Source organism: Nannobrachium achirus, assembly GCF_963921795.1.
Source record: "Nannobrachium achirus genome assembly, chromosome: 7".
Classification (NCBI taxonomy): domain Eukaryota; kingdom Metazoa; phylum Chordata; class Actinopteri; order Myctophiformes; family Myctophidae; genus Nannobrachium; species Nannobrachium achirus.
In genome coordinates, this window is record NC_137816.1 from 58,164,673 (window position 1) to 58,184,418 (window position 19,746).

The following is a 19,746-nucleotide window of genomic DNA, read 5'->3' on the forward strand; positions in this document are numbered from 1 at the left end:
TCGGCTTGGTACCCTAGACATAATTCGGCCCTTGAAGAAAACTAATTGGGGAACCCTGCTGTATGCCTTCTTGCAGTATAAGGCCAGCTTAAAATCTATCTATCTAGCTTAAAAAATAATAAAGAAACAAGGAGACATAACTTTTTATAGTGTTTTTATAGTGTTGTGTATTTAGGGCCCTATTTTCGTCCATGCCTTACTTATTCCTAAACTCTTGCCATTGTTTTACTATTTAGAAAGACATTTTTTAAATATTTCAAATAGCTGATCTACAAGCTCGCAACGTGTCCATGTAGATTGGCTATTTGAAGTATTCTAAAATGTTTTTCAAAATAGTAAAAAAAAAAAGGGGGATATAGTTGGGTCAAAAGGGGCAGTTCCGTGACCGTGGAGAGCGAAGGTCCGTTTCTCAATGGATTTGTCATCTAGGAGGGTTATTAAACAAATTTGGCCGGGGTGTATTTTTTAAAATGGTTGGGAAAATATTTGACAGCTAGGGTAATTTTCAGTCTCATTCACCTACACTATAAAGGAAAAAATGCCTACCCAAAAATCTGCTTTAAGTGGGATGTGAGGGGTCAAACTAGGGGTTTTTAATTATTCTGAATCCATTGCAAGCATTTGTTTTGCATGAAAAACATTCCTTGGGCTAAAAACGGACCCTAAAAGACTGTGAAAATTGATGACTCATCACTAAACCATAGTTTTGTTGGCCGCTTTTTAGCCCAAGGAATGTTTTTCATGCAAAACAAATGCTTGCAATGGATTCAGAATAATTAAAAACCCTATAGTTTGACCCCTCACATCCCACTTAAAGCAGTTTTTTTGGGAGTTATTCACTTACTATACACTACACTATAAAGGAAAAAATGACTACCAAAAAATCTGCTTTAAGTGCGATGTGAGGGGTCAAACTAGGGCTTTTTAATTATTCTGAATCCATTGCAAGCATTTGCTAACAAAACTATGGTTTAGTGATGAGTCATCAATTTTCACAGTCTTTTAGGGTCGGTTTTTAGCCCAAGGAGTGTTTTTCATGCAAAACAAATGCTTGCAATGGATTCAGAATAATTAAAACCCCCTATTTGACCCCTCACATCCCACTTAAAGCATATTTTTGGGTAGGCATTTTTTCCTTTATAGTGTAGGTGAATGAGACTGAAAATTACCCTAGCTGTCAAACATTTTCCCAAACATTTAAAAAAATACACCCCGGCCAAATTTGCTTAACTCTCCCCACGCTTTGAACGTTAACGTTCGCCCCATTTTTTACAGAACCTCGATGTCAATACGGCGCTCGTTCGGTTCGTTCATCTGATGACTGTAAGCTGATGAGGGGTCGCGCGGCCGTGTACTGTAAACACATTTTCCGCGGTGATGGTGTAAAAAATCCATTATGCGTTAAGATCAACGGAGACCATTTCACTTCCTTGTTGATTTCCTCTGGCCCGGAGGCTCTGTAGCCAGTGACTGCTCTGAATGTACGGCAACACATAGCAGGACAATTCACATTCATTCTCGCATGAGGCCGCCCTCTGCTGCCTGGCAGACCAAAGTGCACTATTGCACAATAAAAAAAAATAAAAATAAAAATGTCTATCTACTATAACGTCGCAAAGGTAAGCCGCTTTTTGATGGCACCAGACCCAATAAATAAATAAATAATCTGGCAGTAGGAGAGTTAATAACCCTCCTAGATGACAAATCCATTGAGAAACGGACCTTCGCTCTCCACGGTCACGGAACTGCCCCTTTTGACCCAACTAATAAGGGATAAGGAATGGACGAAAATATTGCTATTATTGTCCGGAGCCTATTATAGAATCCTGGGGAGATTTTTAAGTGGTAAAATCCAAGGAACTACTCTGGCAAGAAATTTAAAAAGCCTTTAAAGACATAAGGGTTTATTTGTCACTTCTCTTACAGGTACAATAAATCAAAATGCAAGTATATGAGGTCCTAAAAAAGACTATTCCATTGTATAAACATTAAATAACATTGTGCCATTACGCGTGGGTTGTTTTACATTCTAAAATGGCTAGTTCCATTCCTTGATTCTGATTGGCTGGTTGCCGTGGTATATGAGACTATAACCCACACCTTGAATCAGTTTATATCAAAGCCTGGTGCGTTATTTCTTTCCACTGTGCCGTGAGGCTGAACTAGAGAAGCGAGCGTTTGATTTTCTCTCAAATCCTGCCGTGCGGGTGCTTCTAAGCACCGCCCGCATGCATAGGACAGTGACTGAATGGCTCCGGGCGGGGCTTTTAAAGGCGAAAAGCGCCTCTATTCTCCAGGCACCACTCGGCTGTTTAGTTTAGGTTGCTATGCTAGCGTTTTTGATGTGATGTTCACCCACATAGCAGCTAAATCTGGATGAAAATAAACATGTGTAATGATCGAATATGGTTCTTAACATGAGGGATGAGGGAGTGTTGTTTTCCTATTTTTTGGTAAAAAGAATGACGTGACTTTATAAACACACACCGTAAGTCCTGTTCCTGAGATGTGGCTGGTAAACAAGGACATGTCTCTTCCTGGTGGCGGAGAAGTGTAATATTTTCTTTAAATAATGGAATGCTATGATTTTCATGTTGCCATATTGTGACCGTTTTAGAAAAGCAATAAGCCACGCGAGGTTTGTGGTTACCGGGGTAGTATACACCGGCTGAGAGGGTCGGAAACACTCGGCTGACGCCTCGTGTTTCCCAACGCCTTTCAGCCGGTGTACTACCCCGGTAACCACTCGCCTCTTGTGGCTTATTGCTTTAATATGCACACTGTTTCCCCTAGGATGAAGTTGTAACTGCGGCAGGCAGGGCTCCTCCTTTTTTTTATTTGATTTTGTCTTGTTTTAGTTTTTTCGGGTTTCTATGGTTTATTTTTTTTACCTAAATTTAACACAATCAATAACGACACTTTCCCTTTCGCTACACATGCTGTGGAATCAAATAACCTAAAAAATAACATAAAATTGGCCTAGTGAAAACAGCAGATCTACAAGCTCACAACGTGTTGTTTTCACTGGGGCAAAATCCAGGCATGGCGGGCCGCCACGGTAAAACGCATAAAGGGGAAACACTGATGCATTCATCCTACAAAAAAACAGGCTTTCTAACTGAACCAGAAAAGTTCCTTGGATGTTATTTTGGCCTTGTGGTTACCGAACAAAGAGGACCTTTCATCACACATTTTTAGACTTCGAGCAGCACTCATGACCTTTTTCACTTCTTTTGTAGATTTTACAACAGCCTGTGCAGGTTTATATAATCATAAATCATTCACTGTTCTGGATATGAGTTATGTCTTTTATCTTTTTCTATTTCTGTGATAAGAATAGTAGAATAGTAAGAATAAGACGCTCTGTTAAGCCATTTAGGCCTAGGATTATTGAATGCTTTAACCAGTGAAAAATAGCAGATATACAAGCTCACAGCGCGGCACCGAGTGCCGCGCTGCGAGCTTGTAGATCTGCTATTTTTGAAAAAGTCCTGAAAATGTTTGCAAATCTTTGAATATAATGTATTTTCAAAGCGAACGTTTGTAACTCAAATTTTGCTTCTGGGTGGTCCCTGGAACTAAATATTTTGAGATGGGGGGGTCCGTGGCCAAATACATATCATTTTGGGGGTGCTTCACATGAAAAGGTTTGAGAACCACTGACATAGCAGTCTCTCAAGAACAGGCTAACTGAGCGCCAGTTAAGTGAAAAGGACCTTTTCTTTGACGATGGCTAAGCCAGATTGGTGACATAGAAACATAGGGTTTCTTCAAAAAACCTTAGAAGGATTCAAAAGACACATAGAATCGGGTCAAAATTCAAATTTTCACGATTTTTCGAAAATTGCAGATCTACAAGCTCGGCACTCGGTGCCGTGCTGTGAGCTTGTATATCTGCTATTTTTCAATAGTTAAAGCATAAAATAATGATACACAATACAGTGTACCCGTTCTAAATGGGTTAAATATATTCTTTGCACGGCTTGTGGCTTTGTCAAGGCGACCGTGTGAATGTAATGGAATGCTGCCATCTCTTACTTACAGCCTTTTATTTTTGAAATGGCTCAAGGCTATACTTGTAAAAGCAAGTTGCTGTCTTTTTTTATTCTTGACACGCTTCAGGCTATAAAACCCACAGACAAGACTTTCAACCTGGCCCTGGTTATTTTGGGCATGTCCTCCTAATAGGAGAATGTTCAGATCGTGTACAGCTTTTACAGTACAAGCCTGCAGCACGCCGAGATGCATTGTGAGCTTGTATATTTGCGGATTTTTTTAGGGATAAAATAGGGAATTCATTCATGAAAGAACACACCGAGACGAATAATCGTTGAACAATCCATCAGGTACTATACAGTATATTTTCAGGATTCAAATTAAAAAACGGCAAAAGAAGCAGATGCACAAGCTCGAAACGCGTCGTCGCTTCACTATAGTTTAATATGTCGTCTTAACTTTCTCTGCCAGGCCCGATAAAGAGAACGGACCAACCATTTTTCTTTTTTTATTTATTATTATTATTATATTTTATTTTTTATTTTATTTTTTTAAACTGTGAACGACCTACACACGCACGATGCTATGGTCCATGTCCGATCACGCATAATGGACACGCTCGCGCCCACGTTAAAAGGTAAGAAAAGACAGGCAGTGAAAGACATAGAGATTTTCGCGGGTTTATCGAATGGTCGCGACTTTAAGAAGTTTGTATTATGTCGTCTTTGTTGGGTGGAAACCTCATTATGTCAAAAGTAACAGAAACTCGTTAATAGTTAATTCCGGCGCTCACGGCAAGACTGCTGTCCATTGTTGTGTGTGCTAATAGTACAAAATAATGTCCGTTGTTTGTGCTTACAGGTGCTCATTGACACTTTTTTTTTTTTTTTTGCACAGGCTTTGATTTTTAAATTTGAGAAAATGGGAAGTAGGTTTGTCAATGTGCTCCTGTGTGCACTTGTCCCCGTCACGGAAAATGGTCTTTGTGAGAAGAGTAGCGGAGGCAGGCTGGCATGGTGAAAGGGTTTCCATTTGAGCACCTGGCTGATAAGGGCACAGCAGGCTCTTATGATGAGAGCAATTTTCCTGAGTCAGAGCTCCATTCAGTCAGCCCGGATTGTCTCCAGTGATGGCATGAAACGTACGACTCGTGTTAAAGCTAATGGATGGAAATGGAGAATTCTTTCTTTGATGTGATGGTCTATACTCAGAACTCAGAAATCGCTACAAATCAATAGATTTAATGTTGAAAGAAGCACTAGTTGAAAGAAGCAGCCTAATCTTCGTATACAGGTAATTGGTCCTCGGTCATTAGCTCATTATAAGATGGTACGAGAAGGGCTGTGGACGCGACAGTATAATTAAGAAGTTGTAAAAATAGCCGATCTTGTGTTGTGCACTTGTAGATCTGCTATTTTCACTAGTTTGGGCAAATGTCTAATCTCTCTTTTGGGTCTCAAGCCAAGACGTTTGGGAACCACTGCTGTACAGTAGATGATATGGACTTGCAAGAATATTAAATATCAGCGCTTTGTACAGATGTGCCTTTTCTAAACTTCACACGTCCTGCCATTGGCAAGACAGAGATAGATGTTATGGGGATTTGCATAACTTTGAGCTTGTAGATCAGCTATTTCCACTATTTTTATGACCTCTGACTAAGTTAAAATCTACCTATGAAGGTGGATTCAGCTTTTTAATGGGAATGGAGTGGTTTCTTGCCATTTGCGAGTTTCTACAAAAATACACTCCATTCTCCATTCAAATGAGAAAGGCATAACAGGGAAATAAACCTGTGGAAAAAGCATTTGCAGGACATTTTCAGGAAAAGAGCAGTAAAGCCCTTTGCACACAGGACAGTTGCGTTTCTTCCGTTTGCTGTATGAATAAAACGCATTGGATTTGGTGTGCAATGCTGTGCGGAATCGGCGCTGCGGATCCCAAAAGGAGTCATAAAAGGAGTGATGAGTTTTTTACCGCATGCGACAAGACGCACAAATCGAACTGGGTTCGATCGAGAAAAGAACGCACGGCCGCAGCCACTAGTCGCACGGCTAATTCGGATCCGGTGTGCATGAGGTCGTAGAGAATCATTGTTTTCTTTAAAAAAAAAAAAAAATGTCCGTTTTATCCGTGCGGATAAACGCGCCTGTGTGCAAAGGGCTTTAATCTGTACATGGGATTAAGGTGCGTGCAAATGTAACCAAATGGACTTGTGAGCCTAATCTGTGCTTCCTTAACTCATTGGTCGTTTACAGCCGAGGAAACCGAAGATTTTTCTATGTCTTTCACTGCTGGCTTCTCCTACCTGTTAACGCGGGCGCTAATCCAGTTCCCATCGTGCGCGATCGGACACTGCTATGCATCTTGTGTTCGTGTATTCCATCGGCTTCTCAAATCCGTTGAAATTTAGAAAATGTATCAATCCGTTCTCCATCTGTAAGCCGTGGTGTTTACACAGAAAGCTAACGGGCCGGAATAGAGGACGGACCATCCGCTTCCGGTTTGCGGCCTCGATGTTAATCGGTCCGCTCCATAATGTGTCCATGTAGAAACCGATCCCGGAGCATTAGTTCCGGCCTATTTTAGTTCGGCTTCGATAAATTATTATTTTTTAATTAAAGCTTATTAAATCTTCGGGTTCCTCGGGCATGGCGGAGAAGCCCTACAAAGGGGTATTTTTTTGGCAGCAGTTGTGTTAAAAGTTTGAGAACCACTGATCCTGACTCCATAGAACAGAACATTTGGATGCTACACAACACAACACACAGACACACACACGCACACAATGATGTCCTTAACTGTAGATCAATGTTGTTGTTTTTTTGTTTCCTTTTTTTCGCAAAATTTCTGTGCTTAGTATGAGGACTCACGCTGCTGTAGGCCTGGTTCAGCACCTTGACAGCATTCCACAGCAAAAAGTTAATCATTTCTTTTTTATTCATGAAAATGTCACGTTTCGACGACCTCCTCTCTCTGTCTCTCTCTTTTTTTCGGGCTGTGTGCCATTGAATGATTAGACTTCTTATTAAGCACTCCTTGAAGTATTCCAATTCCAATTCAATTGTTAGGCCAATAAACACAGGGACTGTAACCAGCGCAGTAACCCAGCGAGATGTATTCTGCTTCGGAAAGTTAGTTTTTCAATTGCTCAAGCTGTCGGACTGCCTGGAAATGAGACAGTTCTAACTTTTTGGGTCTTGTGCGTGTGTGTGTGTGTGTGTGTGTGTGTGTGTGTGTGTGTGTGTGTGTGTGTGTGTGTGTGTGTGTGTGTGTGTGTGTGTGTGTGTGTGCGTGTGCGCTAGAATGATTATTCTTGAATTTGAGAAACCATCATTGTGAGTACCTTTTTCCTGGTACCAGAGACATTGTTGCTTTATGGTTAAAATAGTTAGGAGGGTTAGGATTAGGCATTTAGATTATGTAGGTTATGTTTAGGGTTTGGAGTGAGTTAGTATAAATAAGTATAAAATAAGGTTGTATAATCGTACTAAGCAGTTTAGTAGATATAAAAATGTATTCTAATTAGTTGATTCCATGATGTATAAATGAAATGATCGCTAATAAAATAATCAATAGTTGTACTGTACAGTACAGTACTACGGAACTATGAATACAGTTGGCTTCCATTTAATACAATTTGGGATGGATATTTAGTAATGGTTGTTTTACAGTTTGATTTTAAAAGTCTGTTTTAGGACCCTGGATTGGAAACTGCACTGTGGTCTTGATGCAGTATTGACTAGAAGACAGTCGAGGCTAACACACCAACTGTATCACTGATGTGTTGTTGACTCTTGACATGCCTCACCTCATGTATTCATGTGTTTTTCTCAGATCGCCCGTGACTTCAACCCCAACTGGATGAGCGCCGTGGAAATCCTGGACGATGACAACTTCCTGGGTGCAGAGAACGCCTTCAACCTGTTTGTTTGCCAGAAGGACAGGTGAGGACGTATCCAGTTTATAATGTGTTTGCATTTAGCAGACGTAGCAAGGTAAACACCTACATGAAATGCAGAGACAGTGTAGTGTAGGGTTCCCCAATAGGCGGCCCGCGGGCCATTTGCGGCCCGCGGGGGGCTACTGTTTGGCCCCCACCAACCCCAGTAATAATGGTGGTATAAGAGCAGCAACAACACAAGTATATCGTCGTTGTCGGCTGGAAATCTCGTATCTCCAAATTTGTACGTTCTTTCGCAAATCATACAAGGCTGTCGCACAAAAGTAGTGAAAACAGCAGATCTACAAGCACACAACGCCTCGAGGCCTTGTAGATCTGCTGTTTTCACTAGTTTAAATCATTTTAAAAATTATAATACAAGATTTTCACCCGACAACGACGATATCTGAACTGTCGCTGGAGTAGCAGGAACGCCACCGTCGCCCCCTGCAATGTTGTGGCCCTCGGCTTAGTACCCTAGACATAATTCGGCCCTTGGGGAAAACTAATTGGGGAACCCTGGTGTAGTGCATAGATATAGAAAGGCAGACGGCTCTGGGGCATCTGTATCGCGTGCGCCACAGAAATGGAATTTCGGTAGGCCCAGCATGATCTAGGTAGCCCAATCAGAGGCAGGAGGTCTTTTCGTAACCCAGGGTTTTTTCGATTTTATTTTTTTGCTTTTCTGACCTCAATTACACCCCCCCTCATCATCCAGGGGAGGATGTGGTTGTAGGGGAGGGTGTATCACCTTTGATGTTACTTTCCACTGTGTTTGTATCGTTCCAATGCACCATTTACCAGTTCAGTTGTTGCGTTCAAACATGAAAAAAAAACCTTTAAACCTTTATACAGTGGCTATTTGAAAATAGACAATCTACAAGCTCACAACGCATCGCAAAATAATTTTTGAGAGCGGCCAAATGCATGTCAATTTGGGTGTCCTTGACATGAAAAGGTTTGAGAACACCTCTGTCCTAGGTGATTATGCGCTGGCTGAGAATCCTCTTTGAAATGAACAGGCGGGGATGTCTGGTCAGTCCTGTAGGTGTTATGTAGCTCTATGGAGGGTTGTAGGCATGTTGTTAGTGGAAGGTTTCCTTCTATACATTGAGTGTAGATGTCATCACCAGATGGGTAGGCGGAGATCTCCGGTGGTCTGGATTCACCAGCCTACAGTAGCTGTCATCTAACCGACACAACCACACACTGTACTGTAACGCATCAAGCATTATTACACAGTATACAGTATATTGTCTCTGTCGGGTGGAAACCTCATACTGTAATTATGTGCAAAATGGTTTACTTCTCAGGATTCAAATTCAAAGCTATACAAAGTAGCAGATCCGCAAGGTCGACTTTTGATACTTTAGTGTGACGCTGTAGTGTGATCAAGTAGGACGTTTATTTATGAATAAACATAAAAGGTTAAGAGTATGGAGATAAGAGGTTTCTGCAGGGTTCCATGAACATTCCCTGTGAGATCTGTGGTTCCCCTGTTCATTCCCCTGCAGCCATCCACCCCCACACAGAAGTGGTTTGCAGCCATGATAAAAAAAAAAAAAAAAAACGTGTATTTGGTGAACAATAAAAGTACAGTAGCAATACCACATTGTAGAAATACTGTGTTATGAGTAAAAGTCCATGACAAGTACTATAATGAAGAGTAGTAGTCATTGTGCATATATATATATATATATATATATATATATATATATATATATATATATATATATATATATATATATTTTTTTTTTTAAATTGTTTTACAAGTGTCAAGGTTCAAACTATTGCGACCAAAGGTCGCAGTTTAGTATGTGAAACGGCACATGCTGACTCCGTCTGGACGTGTACACTTTTACGGTCTATGGGTTTGCCTCTGACATCATTTTACGGTCTATGGGGTTTACTGCTCTGACATCACTGTGATGTCAGGGGAACCACTCTAACAGAATGGGTTTGGCGCTCTGACATCACGCTCTGACTTCACTGTGATGTCACACTAACTTTTATGCCCATATATCATATGGAGAATCCATATATGGCCAAGACAGATGGCCAAGACGGCCCATATGTGTGGCTGGTTCTACAGACAGGGATCTCAATGTATGGGCATAAAAGGGTATGATGTCAGATGTCATAGACATCATAGGACTTTCACATAACGAATAACTGAGTAAGCATGTTTGGGCTCTCGCAGAATATCTCCATATACATTACATGGATCTCCATATATGGCTACCAGGAGTCTCCATATATGGGTAACTTGTCCGATATGCATAACTGGCCAGATGGCCAAGACATGTCGAGGTCGCTTGTTAACTAAACTAATATAATTTGTCTATTAACATGGCATGACTATGTGACAAGTCCCTTTTGTTATGTAACAACTTTTGAGAGCTGCAGAGGAAATAGTGGAGTTATTATATTTCAGAAATAAATAAAATCTCAATCTAAAAAAACAGTATTATTAAATAGTATTATTACATATTAGAGAAAAGAGTCTGCACACCAAATTGCTGCTCGGACCCAGAGCTATAGTTTACTCGCTGGAAAGAAGTACCAGCACCGCGGAGTGGTGGGATTCCTCCGCTGTGCATCTGGCTTTGTCCGGCGTCGATCTGAGCACAAATGACCTTGTTTGGGGGAGGGCAGCCAAGCAGCAGCATTCTGAATCAACTTGGAGACGTCTGATCCATGTTTCAGGGAGACCTACAGCATAAAGACATCTGTTGAAGATGAATGCATTTCCAAATCCTGCTGAGAATAAATCCTTTAATCCTTGATTATATTCTTAAGGTGACAGGAGTCTGACTTTGTAATCGTCTTTAATATGGCTGTTAAAATTCAGGTCTGAGTCCATGACTAGTTTGACTACACACCAAGACTTCTGGCCTAGCTTTTGGTTTTTAACATTACCAATTATTCAGTAGTTTTTCCTGATTGTTCTTGACTCCAAAAAGCGTTACTTCCGTTTTTTTCTCTTCGTTGGCACATCCAATCATTGATTTGCTCAGTGTGACTGTGCTGTAGGAGGACTTGTAGCTCTCCATCTGAACATGGACCCATATCCCACACCATGGTTCTCAAACCCGTTCCACGACTAGGACCCCCCAAATAAATATGTATTTGGCCGTAGGCCCCCAACTACAATTACACAATCCATGACAGAGTCACTGCAAAGTAAAGAAAACATTCTACATAGATTTACATTTCCACCTATTGTAGGTATGTGTTCAAATGACTATCTCCTATTTACTTTCAGATATTGACATTTGGTGTTCTCTAGAATGTAGAGGGGTGTCTTGGCTTCAAGTGTGCCAAGTGTTCAATCTCTCAGAGGTTCAATTGTGGATCTACATCTACAAGTTTATACACTTCAACTCCCAGACGGCTAGACTTTTTTTTGGGGGTCCGGGGGTGTTTAAAGTGATATTCCACTTTCAACAGGGAGCAGTGGTAGGGCCTCTCTCCACATACAAACCCATTCTAACTTCAAACTTCATTTTAACCATGATAGATTCATTAAAAACACCCATTATTTTTTCTGGTGACTCATTTTACCTTCCTATTACGTGAGCAGGCCGTGTTTTTCGATAACTTTTTTCATTTATTTTTAATAATTATTTGGGAAAATGGAAAAAATGAAATACAAAAAAATTATTATTAAAAATAAATGAAAAAAGTTATTGAAAAAACACGGGCCTGCTCACATATTAGGAGGGTGATATGAGTCACCAGAAAAAATAATGTGTGTTTTTAATGAATCTATCATGGTTAAAATGAAGTTTGAAGTTACAATGGGTGTGTGTGGGGAGAGGCCCTGGGCCTGGAGGGCCTGGTAACATTTACATCAAATATCTAAATATTCAATCAAGCTAATTAAAAACTGTTCAGGGTGTTCATAAAAGCCTGATTAGATGATAAAATTACCAAAAGTTTTTTTGAAAGTGAAATATCCTTTTAACTATATATAACTATATGTTTAAATATATATATTTGTATGTGGGAGGCCTTAGAGATGAGGAAAGACAATGTTGTGTTTGGTTCCACCTCTGGTAGGGGTACCTACATTTTGTGGGGCCATTGTCACGGTTGGACTAGTGGAGAAGAAATAAAATAGAACTAACACAAGTCATTTTATGTTTGGTTGCGCTTGGGTGTGAAAATAGCTGATCTACAAGCGATGCCTGTGTCTACCAATCAGATATCATCGTGGCACAATTTCTTTTTTTATCAAAGCTGTCTGCTTTATCAGAATGTCACCCTTTCGCTATCAGTAGAGACACTTAACCCAACATACCCACCCATTAGGTGTGATCGATTAACCATTTTAAATTTCAAGAAGGAAGCAGAGGATGCTGTTAAGTCGGTTAAACGGCGAGTTTCTCTATCTAATGTATCTGGTGTCATGACTGAACACTTAACCTTTCCTTATAGTTTTTATGAGGCGATCGTCTCTTCAGTGTTTCATGGTCTGTGGCCTGCAGTCGCATCACTTCCTCATTCTGTGGCTCTCTATCGCTGTGACCTCTTCAGAACACCTGCGACCTCCTCTGCCTCCCCTGTGCTCCGGTGGCTTTAATCTCTGACACTCGTCTGCCCCGCTTTACGCTCAGTTCTACATCCATTACTTTATGCTTCCCCTGATCTCCTTGGCTTTGACCCCTCTCTCTCACCTACCTGTCTGTCTGTCTGTCTCTCTCTCGTACTTACTCTCCTCTTTGTGCTGCTTTTTCCCCCTCAAACATCCTTTTTAACCCATTAAGACCTGAAAAATACCTAAAACTTTCTTCTAAATCCTAATGGTTTTCTTTATCTGTGGTGCTCAAAGTTTTTTAATGTCAAGGACCCTTTAGAATTATATGTATTTGACCACGGACCCCCATCTCAAAATATTTTATTCCAGGGACCAAAGATTTTAAATGTTTAACTCACTTAGCGCCGAGCGAGCCAGATTTCAATATGAATCTGCGCTTATAACGCCAGGAAATAGCTATATTGAATCCCCAAAATCACATTACATAAACAGGTACACGTGCCTGCGGATGCCACAAGATGACCACTAGAGTGAGCCATAGCTCATAGACTTTCCATGGTCCCATGTTAAGTCAGAATAAAAAACAAGGTTCATGACATAACAGGATGGTACAATGACATGCTCTCCATTGACATTCAATGGACAGGCCGCGGGCCGCCATTTGAGCTCAATACTGCTCAATTCGTGCTTGATCGTCTCAAACCACCATTGGTATGGGCATCGGAACGTATATAGATGCCACACAGAAAGTTTCCGAATCAAAATCCGACCTAGTGAAGCTACGTGAGGGTCGGATGGTTTGCATTGAGCCTAGCGGCTAACAGAGGCCTACGTAAACAGGAAGCTATGGCTTAAAGGTGACGTCATAATCATAGTGTCGTAATACCTGATTTTACATGGACTTTACATTGGTCGCATCCTGAAAATAGCCGATCTACAAGCTCACAACGTGTCGCAGCTTGTAGATCTGCTACTGTATTTTCAGAGTGCAACCAAACATAAAATTACATGTTTTTTAAGTTCTACTGGATCTCCTTCCCTAACATTTTAGTCTGGTTTTTATTTGTTGACGAAATTGTCAATAAATGTAGTCCTAGTTTTAGTCATCGTAGCTTTGTTTAGTTTGTATTTAGTTTTCGTCAGTCAAAAAGGCTAGTCGACGAACATTTTCCGCCATAGTTTTGGTCGAGGAAATCAACGCCGTCTCCGAAATTAACACTGAATTCCTCCCTTGTCTCCGTCTCTCCCTGCCTCCTCCTCCTCTCCTCTCCACCCTTCCCCTCATCCTCTCCTCCTCTCTCCATCCGTCCCCTCCTCCTCTCTCCGTCTCCCCGTGCAGTGCGGCCACCACAGACGAGGAGAGGCAGCACCTGCAGGAGGTGGGCGTGTTCCACCTGGGGGAGTTTGTCAACGTCTTCTCCCACGGCTCCCTGGTGCTGCAGAACCTGGGCGAGAGCTCCACGCCCACCCAGGGCTCCGTGCTGTTCGGCACCGTCAACGGCATGATCGGTAAGAAGTTACTTCAGGGATCAGGGACGTGCTGGGCCCCTGATTCAGCCCGGGAAAAAGAGTTGGAGAGGCCCTCATTGCGCGCTATAGAGAGAGATCTCTCTATAGTGCTGCTGCTACTCAAAGATGTGTGACAAAGTGACAAGCCAGTGGGCCAATTACATGAGTTATATTTCGTCGTTGTCGGGTGGAAACCTTGTATGTCCAAAACCGTTTGTTTTGTATTTATCATTTTAAAAATGAGTTAAACTAGTGAAAACAGCCGATCTACAAGCACACAACGCCTCGCACCGCGAGGCGTTGTGTGCTTGTAGATCTGCTGTTTTCACTACTTTATTGCGACGGCCTTGTATGATGAAGCAGGACTTTGCGAAAAAATGTATAAATCTGAAACTTGGAGATACAAGGTTTCTGCCCGGCAGTGACGATTTACTTTGTTGGCCGCACAGACCCCAAAATGGAACGAAGGCCGATTTATTTTTATTTTTTTCCTAATGGCCGGCCTGGACAGGCCGGGAATGAACCGGCCGTTCAGGAATTGTCCCGCTTTTCCCAATGGCCAGCACATCCCTGTCAGGGATACTCAAATAGCTGAACCCGTAGGCCACATTACAACAATGTCAAGGGGCCACGGGCCAGTTGATAAAATGACAACATTACTTGATAATCTCTTTCATTCGCTTTCTTGTGCAATGTGCATTTTTTATGGCCTGGCCTTCCATTTCTATTCTGTCAATGACACAATTTGTAATCAAAGTAATTTGCTACATTTGTCATTATGACTTGGCCCACATTCAACACAAATGGCTTTTTCCAGAAAATAAATAGTTATGGCTAAATAAAATTAAATAAAACACAATCTACTTGATAATTGATTACCCAGACTGTTAGCTATACATGGCTAATGATTAAGTAGAGCTACTGTACAGTACAATATCTCTTTACTTTGCATTAGAACTATAATGTCGTTTTGGGTATGCTAATTAGCCGGGGAGAGAAGAAAATCAGTGATTTCAATGGCTGTTTTCAAGATGTTTTGACCATTATCTTTGGAACGGAAGGTCAAATCTGCTCAGTTTAAAGGTCCTACACCATGCATTTAAAAATAATTTATATAACACTGTTTGTGTCCCAAAAACGTTCTTGAAAAGGTTTGAGGCTAAATTACCACTCCTGAATACAGAGCCCCTGTCATTTCTGCCTGGCTTTCAGAGCATTTTCAGCTGCAGTACCACCTTGTCCTGAGTGGGAGGACTGCGCTATTGAGCCAGTTTTGGCCCCACACTCCTCCCCACCTCCTGCTCAGCAGGCCTGCCCACCCCTCCCCAACCCTCTCCCAGCTCCTCCTGCCTCCTTCTCAGGCCTGCCCACCCCTCCCCAACCCTCTCCCAGCTCCTCCTGCCTCCTTCTCAGGCCTTGTGACATCACAAATCTGACATTTCACAATCAGGACCGTTCTGAGACATGCTAACATAGATCTGCCCATAAACTGAGAAAGACACAATGGTCAGAAATAGGACTTTGTGAGGATAGAAGTTGCTGGTGGGACACCAAGAAAATACATAAAAATTGGAAAAATGAAAATTCATGGTGTAGTCCTTTTAAAGCTTGTTGGATGCGTGACTTTGAGAACATTATATTGTGCCATGGGCCGGAGTATCACTTAGTCGATCGTTTTTCTTAGTCAATACCCTGTTGTAGAAACAGTCTGTTACAAGTGTGGTATTCAAGATTTACTAAAAGTACAAAAGTGTTGGCATCAAAATGTACTTAATTCATTTACTGCCCAGGCCCGAGTTTCCCGAGCTATTGATTAATAGCTCGGGAAACTCAGGAAAGGTTTAAAAATAGCTAAAAAGAAAAAAGAAAAAAAAAAAAAATCCAAAATCGGATCGCCGCTCCGGGGTTACTAAGTAACCTAGTGCAAGTGCTTCCGTTCTGGACCCGGAAGTGGAACCGGATATGCATTTTTGGGGGGCGTTTGTGAGCAGATAGATAGATATACAGTATATACTGTATGTAGGTCTGATGTGGTTTCGTATTAATCTTCTGCTACCAAATGAAGAGGAGAAAGTCACTTTCTGTCCGGCCTATTCCCAACACTTCGAGCTGTGATGGAAGTCACCATTATACAGAAAAAACAGAGAAATATTTACTGAACCTAATAGACTTAATGTCATCTTTTCAAAATGCATATTTACCGTATAGTTTGTGTGTTTGTGTTTTTATGTTTATTGCGCAATTCGCTGTTGCGCAATCCATTTTTGTCCTGCGACGAGATTTACATCACAAATGGGCGTCAACAAACAGCGCAAGGACTCGGGGGAAGTTCGAGGGAGAGAGGGAGAGAGACAGGGGAGAGAGCGAAAGAGAGAGAGACGGAGAGAGAAAGACAGGGGAGGGGGGAGGGGCAGTGCACACACTCATTTAAGCCGTGAGTGAGAGGTAGACGGAGAGAGAAAAAGAGAGAGCAAAATAGTCCGTCGCCTCCTCCCTGTGTGAGTGCGTGGCTTCAACAATGGACAAGATGCTCGGACTGCCACAGAGGAGAGGGGAGAGGGGGGCGTCAGCATCTCCAATTTCACCATTCCAGATGCAAGGATACACACAGACACATCACACAAGGACTTAGTAGGAGCAGCAACAACAAGTGAACAGTATTTCCCCTAACAACAAGTGAACAGTATTATCCCTAATACAAACGTTCTACAAAATGGCAAAAAGAAAACGAAAAACATTTTTTGCTTGAGTCGTGCTGCAGAGACAGAAACAGGTATGTATATTTGCTTTGCCAATGTTAAAATAGGCAAAGCAAAGCGCACACACACACACACACACACACACACACACACACACACACACACACACACACACCATTAATCTTCCAACAAAGGAATAGAGAGAAAGTACTCAAATGTTTTACTTAAGTAAAAGTATCAGTACTGTAATGTAGAAATACTCTGTTACAAGTTAAAGTCTGCCATTCAACATTTACTATATATTACTTGAGTGAAAGTACAAAACAAAAGTATTGGTATCAAAATGTACTTCAAATGTACTACAAAAGTAAAAGTACTCATCAGGCAGAATGTCCCTTTTCAAATATATAAAAGCCTTTTGAAAATAGCAGATCTACAAGCCAGCCAGACTCGATCCTTCACAATGATCAATGGACAGTAGGCCTAATGGTTGCCAGCAACACTTGCGCCCCATCATTTAACTATGAAAGAAATAATGACAACGGAAAGTAAGGGACGACCGACTACTGCTGGAATGTGAAGTCAGTTACACAACATTTGGTTACCCGTCGAATTACGCTCCACCTCTGCCTGGATCCATGACGCCACATCTATGAAGTAACACATTTGCCAGAACACCTCTTGTCATGCAGTGCCTCCTCCTTCCTCTCAGGACCTGCACGGGAATTTATATCACGCTTTTCTGACAACCCAAAGTCACTTTGTTTTAAACTTATTTCTTCTTTACCCTTTCTGCCTTTCCTGCAAATGACAACCTTAAATGCAGCGTACTACCGACATCAGAAAAAGGACTTATTTAATTGTGTTGCCTTTTAGGAGCCGCGCGTGTGTCTGTGTGTGTACACGCTATTGCCATACAAACCTCTGTCTGTCCTCCTCTCCATGCGTTGACAAAACGCTTAAGCGTGATATGATAACCAAGATACACGTCACACAGCAGCTCCGTTGAACGTTAGGTGTTTGTGCACAGATATACATTTCTCTCTCTCTCACACGATAAAGTAACAGAGAGAGGGGGCACCACGAGAGAGAGAGCGAAGTAACAACACACTATACTGTCTGTTAAATTTCCTCTGTCTGTTCTTTTGTCTTTTTGCTGATATTGCCAGAAACACTGCTACTTTAAAACAGTTCTGTGTGTTCAATGGCTACGATCAAATGTGAGCGCCCGCAAGGGCGCGATTTCTAGATATGAGCGGCCGCGTCAGCGGCCGCGAATTTCTAGTATTCACAATCTACGAAGTAACTCGTTTTCAAATAATTGTATTGGTGTAAAATTATAATATTTTCCTTTGAGATGTAGTAGAGTAGATGTAAATGTATTGAAAGTTGGAAATACTCCAATAAAGTAAAAAATGAAAAATATATATATATATATGTCACGGTTAAATCGAGAAACGGTTAGATCGAGAAACGGAGCGCTCGTCGCGCGGGGCGGAACAAGCGGTCGCTTTGAGCCACAACAACGTAGCGTCTGCAGGAATGATAGCGCCTCACCCCATGGAGGTTAGGGTTAGGGTTAGGCATAGTTTTATTGAGGTTAAGGTTAGGGTTAGAGTTAGGCATAGTAAGCTAATGGCTAACTACAGCTGAGCTAGGCTGCTAGTAAACAACAGAGAAGGGTTGCAGACGAGTGACATCGGGCGACTACACAAGTGAATGGCTGTTGTCGCCATCTCATGGTGACTATGCAGAATTACACAGGTGAGCTGATAAGAGACTATCAAAGTGAATTGATCCAGGTGGTGGTAGGGGTGTGTGGTGAACTACAAAACGAGCGCTCTTACCACGATCTAACTGAGTTACCCAATCTAACTGTATATACACCTAAAAATTGTACTCAAGAGTAAATGTACTTAGTTACTGTTGGCCCCCCCACATTTCAGGATTCCAATTAAAAAATAACAAAAAATAATTCAGTATTCCAATTCAAAAGAAGCAAAAAATGCCGATCTACAAGCTCAAAACGCATCGCAGCGTTTTGAGCTTGTAGATCAGCAATTTTTGCTTCTTTTGTATGAGATACTAGAATGACAAAGTAGGATGTAGCAATATGCAATGTGGCCCTCTGGAGTGAAGTTGGAAATATAGTGGCCCTCGCCATCATCAAAGTTGCCCACCCCTGCTGTAGGCATACGTGACGCACGCACCCCTAAATGCACCCGGTTCGGGGTCACCCCTAAATGCACCCGGTTCGGGGTCACCCCTAAATACACCCGGTTCGGGGTCACCCCGCAGAGCTCACCTTGTCCATCTGGCACAGAGACTGACAGGTCCCTCTGACAGCCACGCTGGCTGCATGGCAAGTGTGGTCCCTGACCGCTGGACAAACCTTGTATGTCCCAAAACGCTTAACTTTTCAAGAAATAAAACCTTTAAGACCTGAAGACCCCATTCTACAAATGTCTTCTAAATCTTTCTGAAAAATGTTTCTATATTAGTGGTTCTCAAACTTTTTAAAAACAAGGACCCCCAGAATTATATTTATTTGGCCGTCGACCCCCATCTCAAAATAGGGACCCCCCCAGAAGCAAAGAGTTGAGTTGTATCGCTGAGTTGTATTGAAATGTTTGCTTTAAATTTGTGCACATTTTCATGAGTCTACATGAGTCTACATGAGTCTACAAGCTCATAGTGCGGCACTCTGTGCCGCACTATGAGCTTGTATATCTGTTAATTTACAGGGGGGAAAAAAACAGGGAGATGATAGATTTCTGCACGACAGCAACGATATCGTCGTTGTCGGGTGGAAACCTTGTTTGTTTTGTATTTATCATTTTAAAAATGATTTGAAAATAGTGAAAATAGATGATCTACAGGCACGATGCGAGGTGTGCTTGTAGATATGCTATTTTCACTACTTGTGTGCAACACATTTGTACCGTATGATGAACAGGGGGAAAAAAAACAAAAAAAAATGTGGAGATACGAGGTTTCTGCACGATAGCAATGATATCAAGAGTGCAATCTGCCAGGGGAGATGGGGGTAAGTTCACTGA

At 41.7% G+C, this 19,746-nt stretch overlaps 1 protein-coding gene across 1 annotated transcript in view; it reads left to right on the forward strand.

Moving 5' to 3' along the window:
• ddb1 (damage-specific DNA binding protein 1) overlaps positions 1 to 19,746 on the forward strand; it is a 136,092-nt gene that overhangs the window by 97,845 nt on the left and 18,501 nt on the right. The window contains exons 23-24 of the mRNA XM_080729232.1: positions 7,834 to 7,943; positions 13,819 to 13,988. Coding sequence (XP_080585358.1) covers positions 7,834 to 7,943; positions 13,819 to 13,988 — 280 coding nt within the window. The remainder of the gene's footprint in view (positions 1 to 7,833; positions 7,944 to 13,818; positions 13,989 to 19,746) is intronic.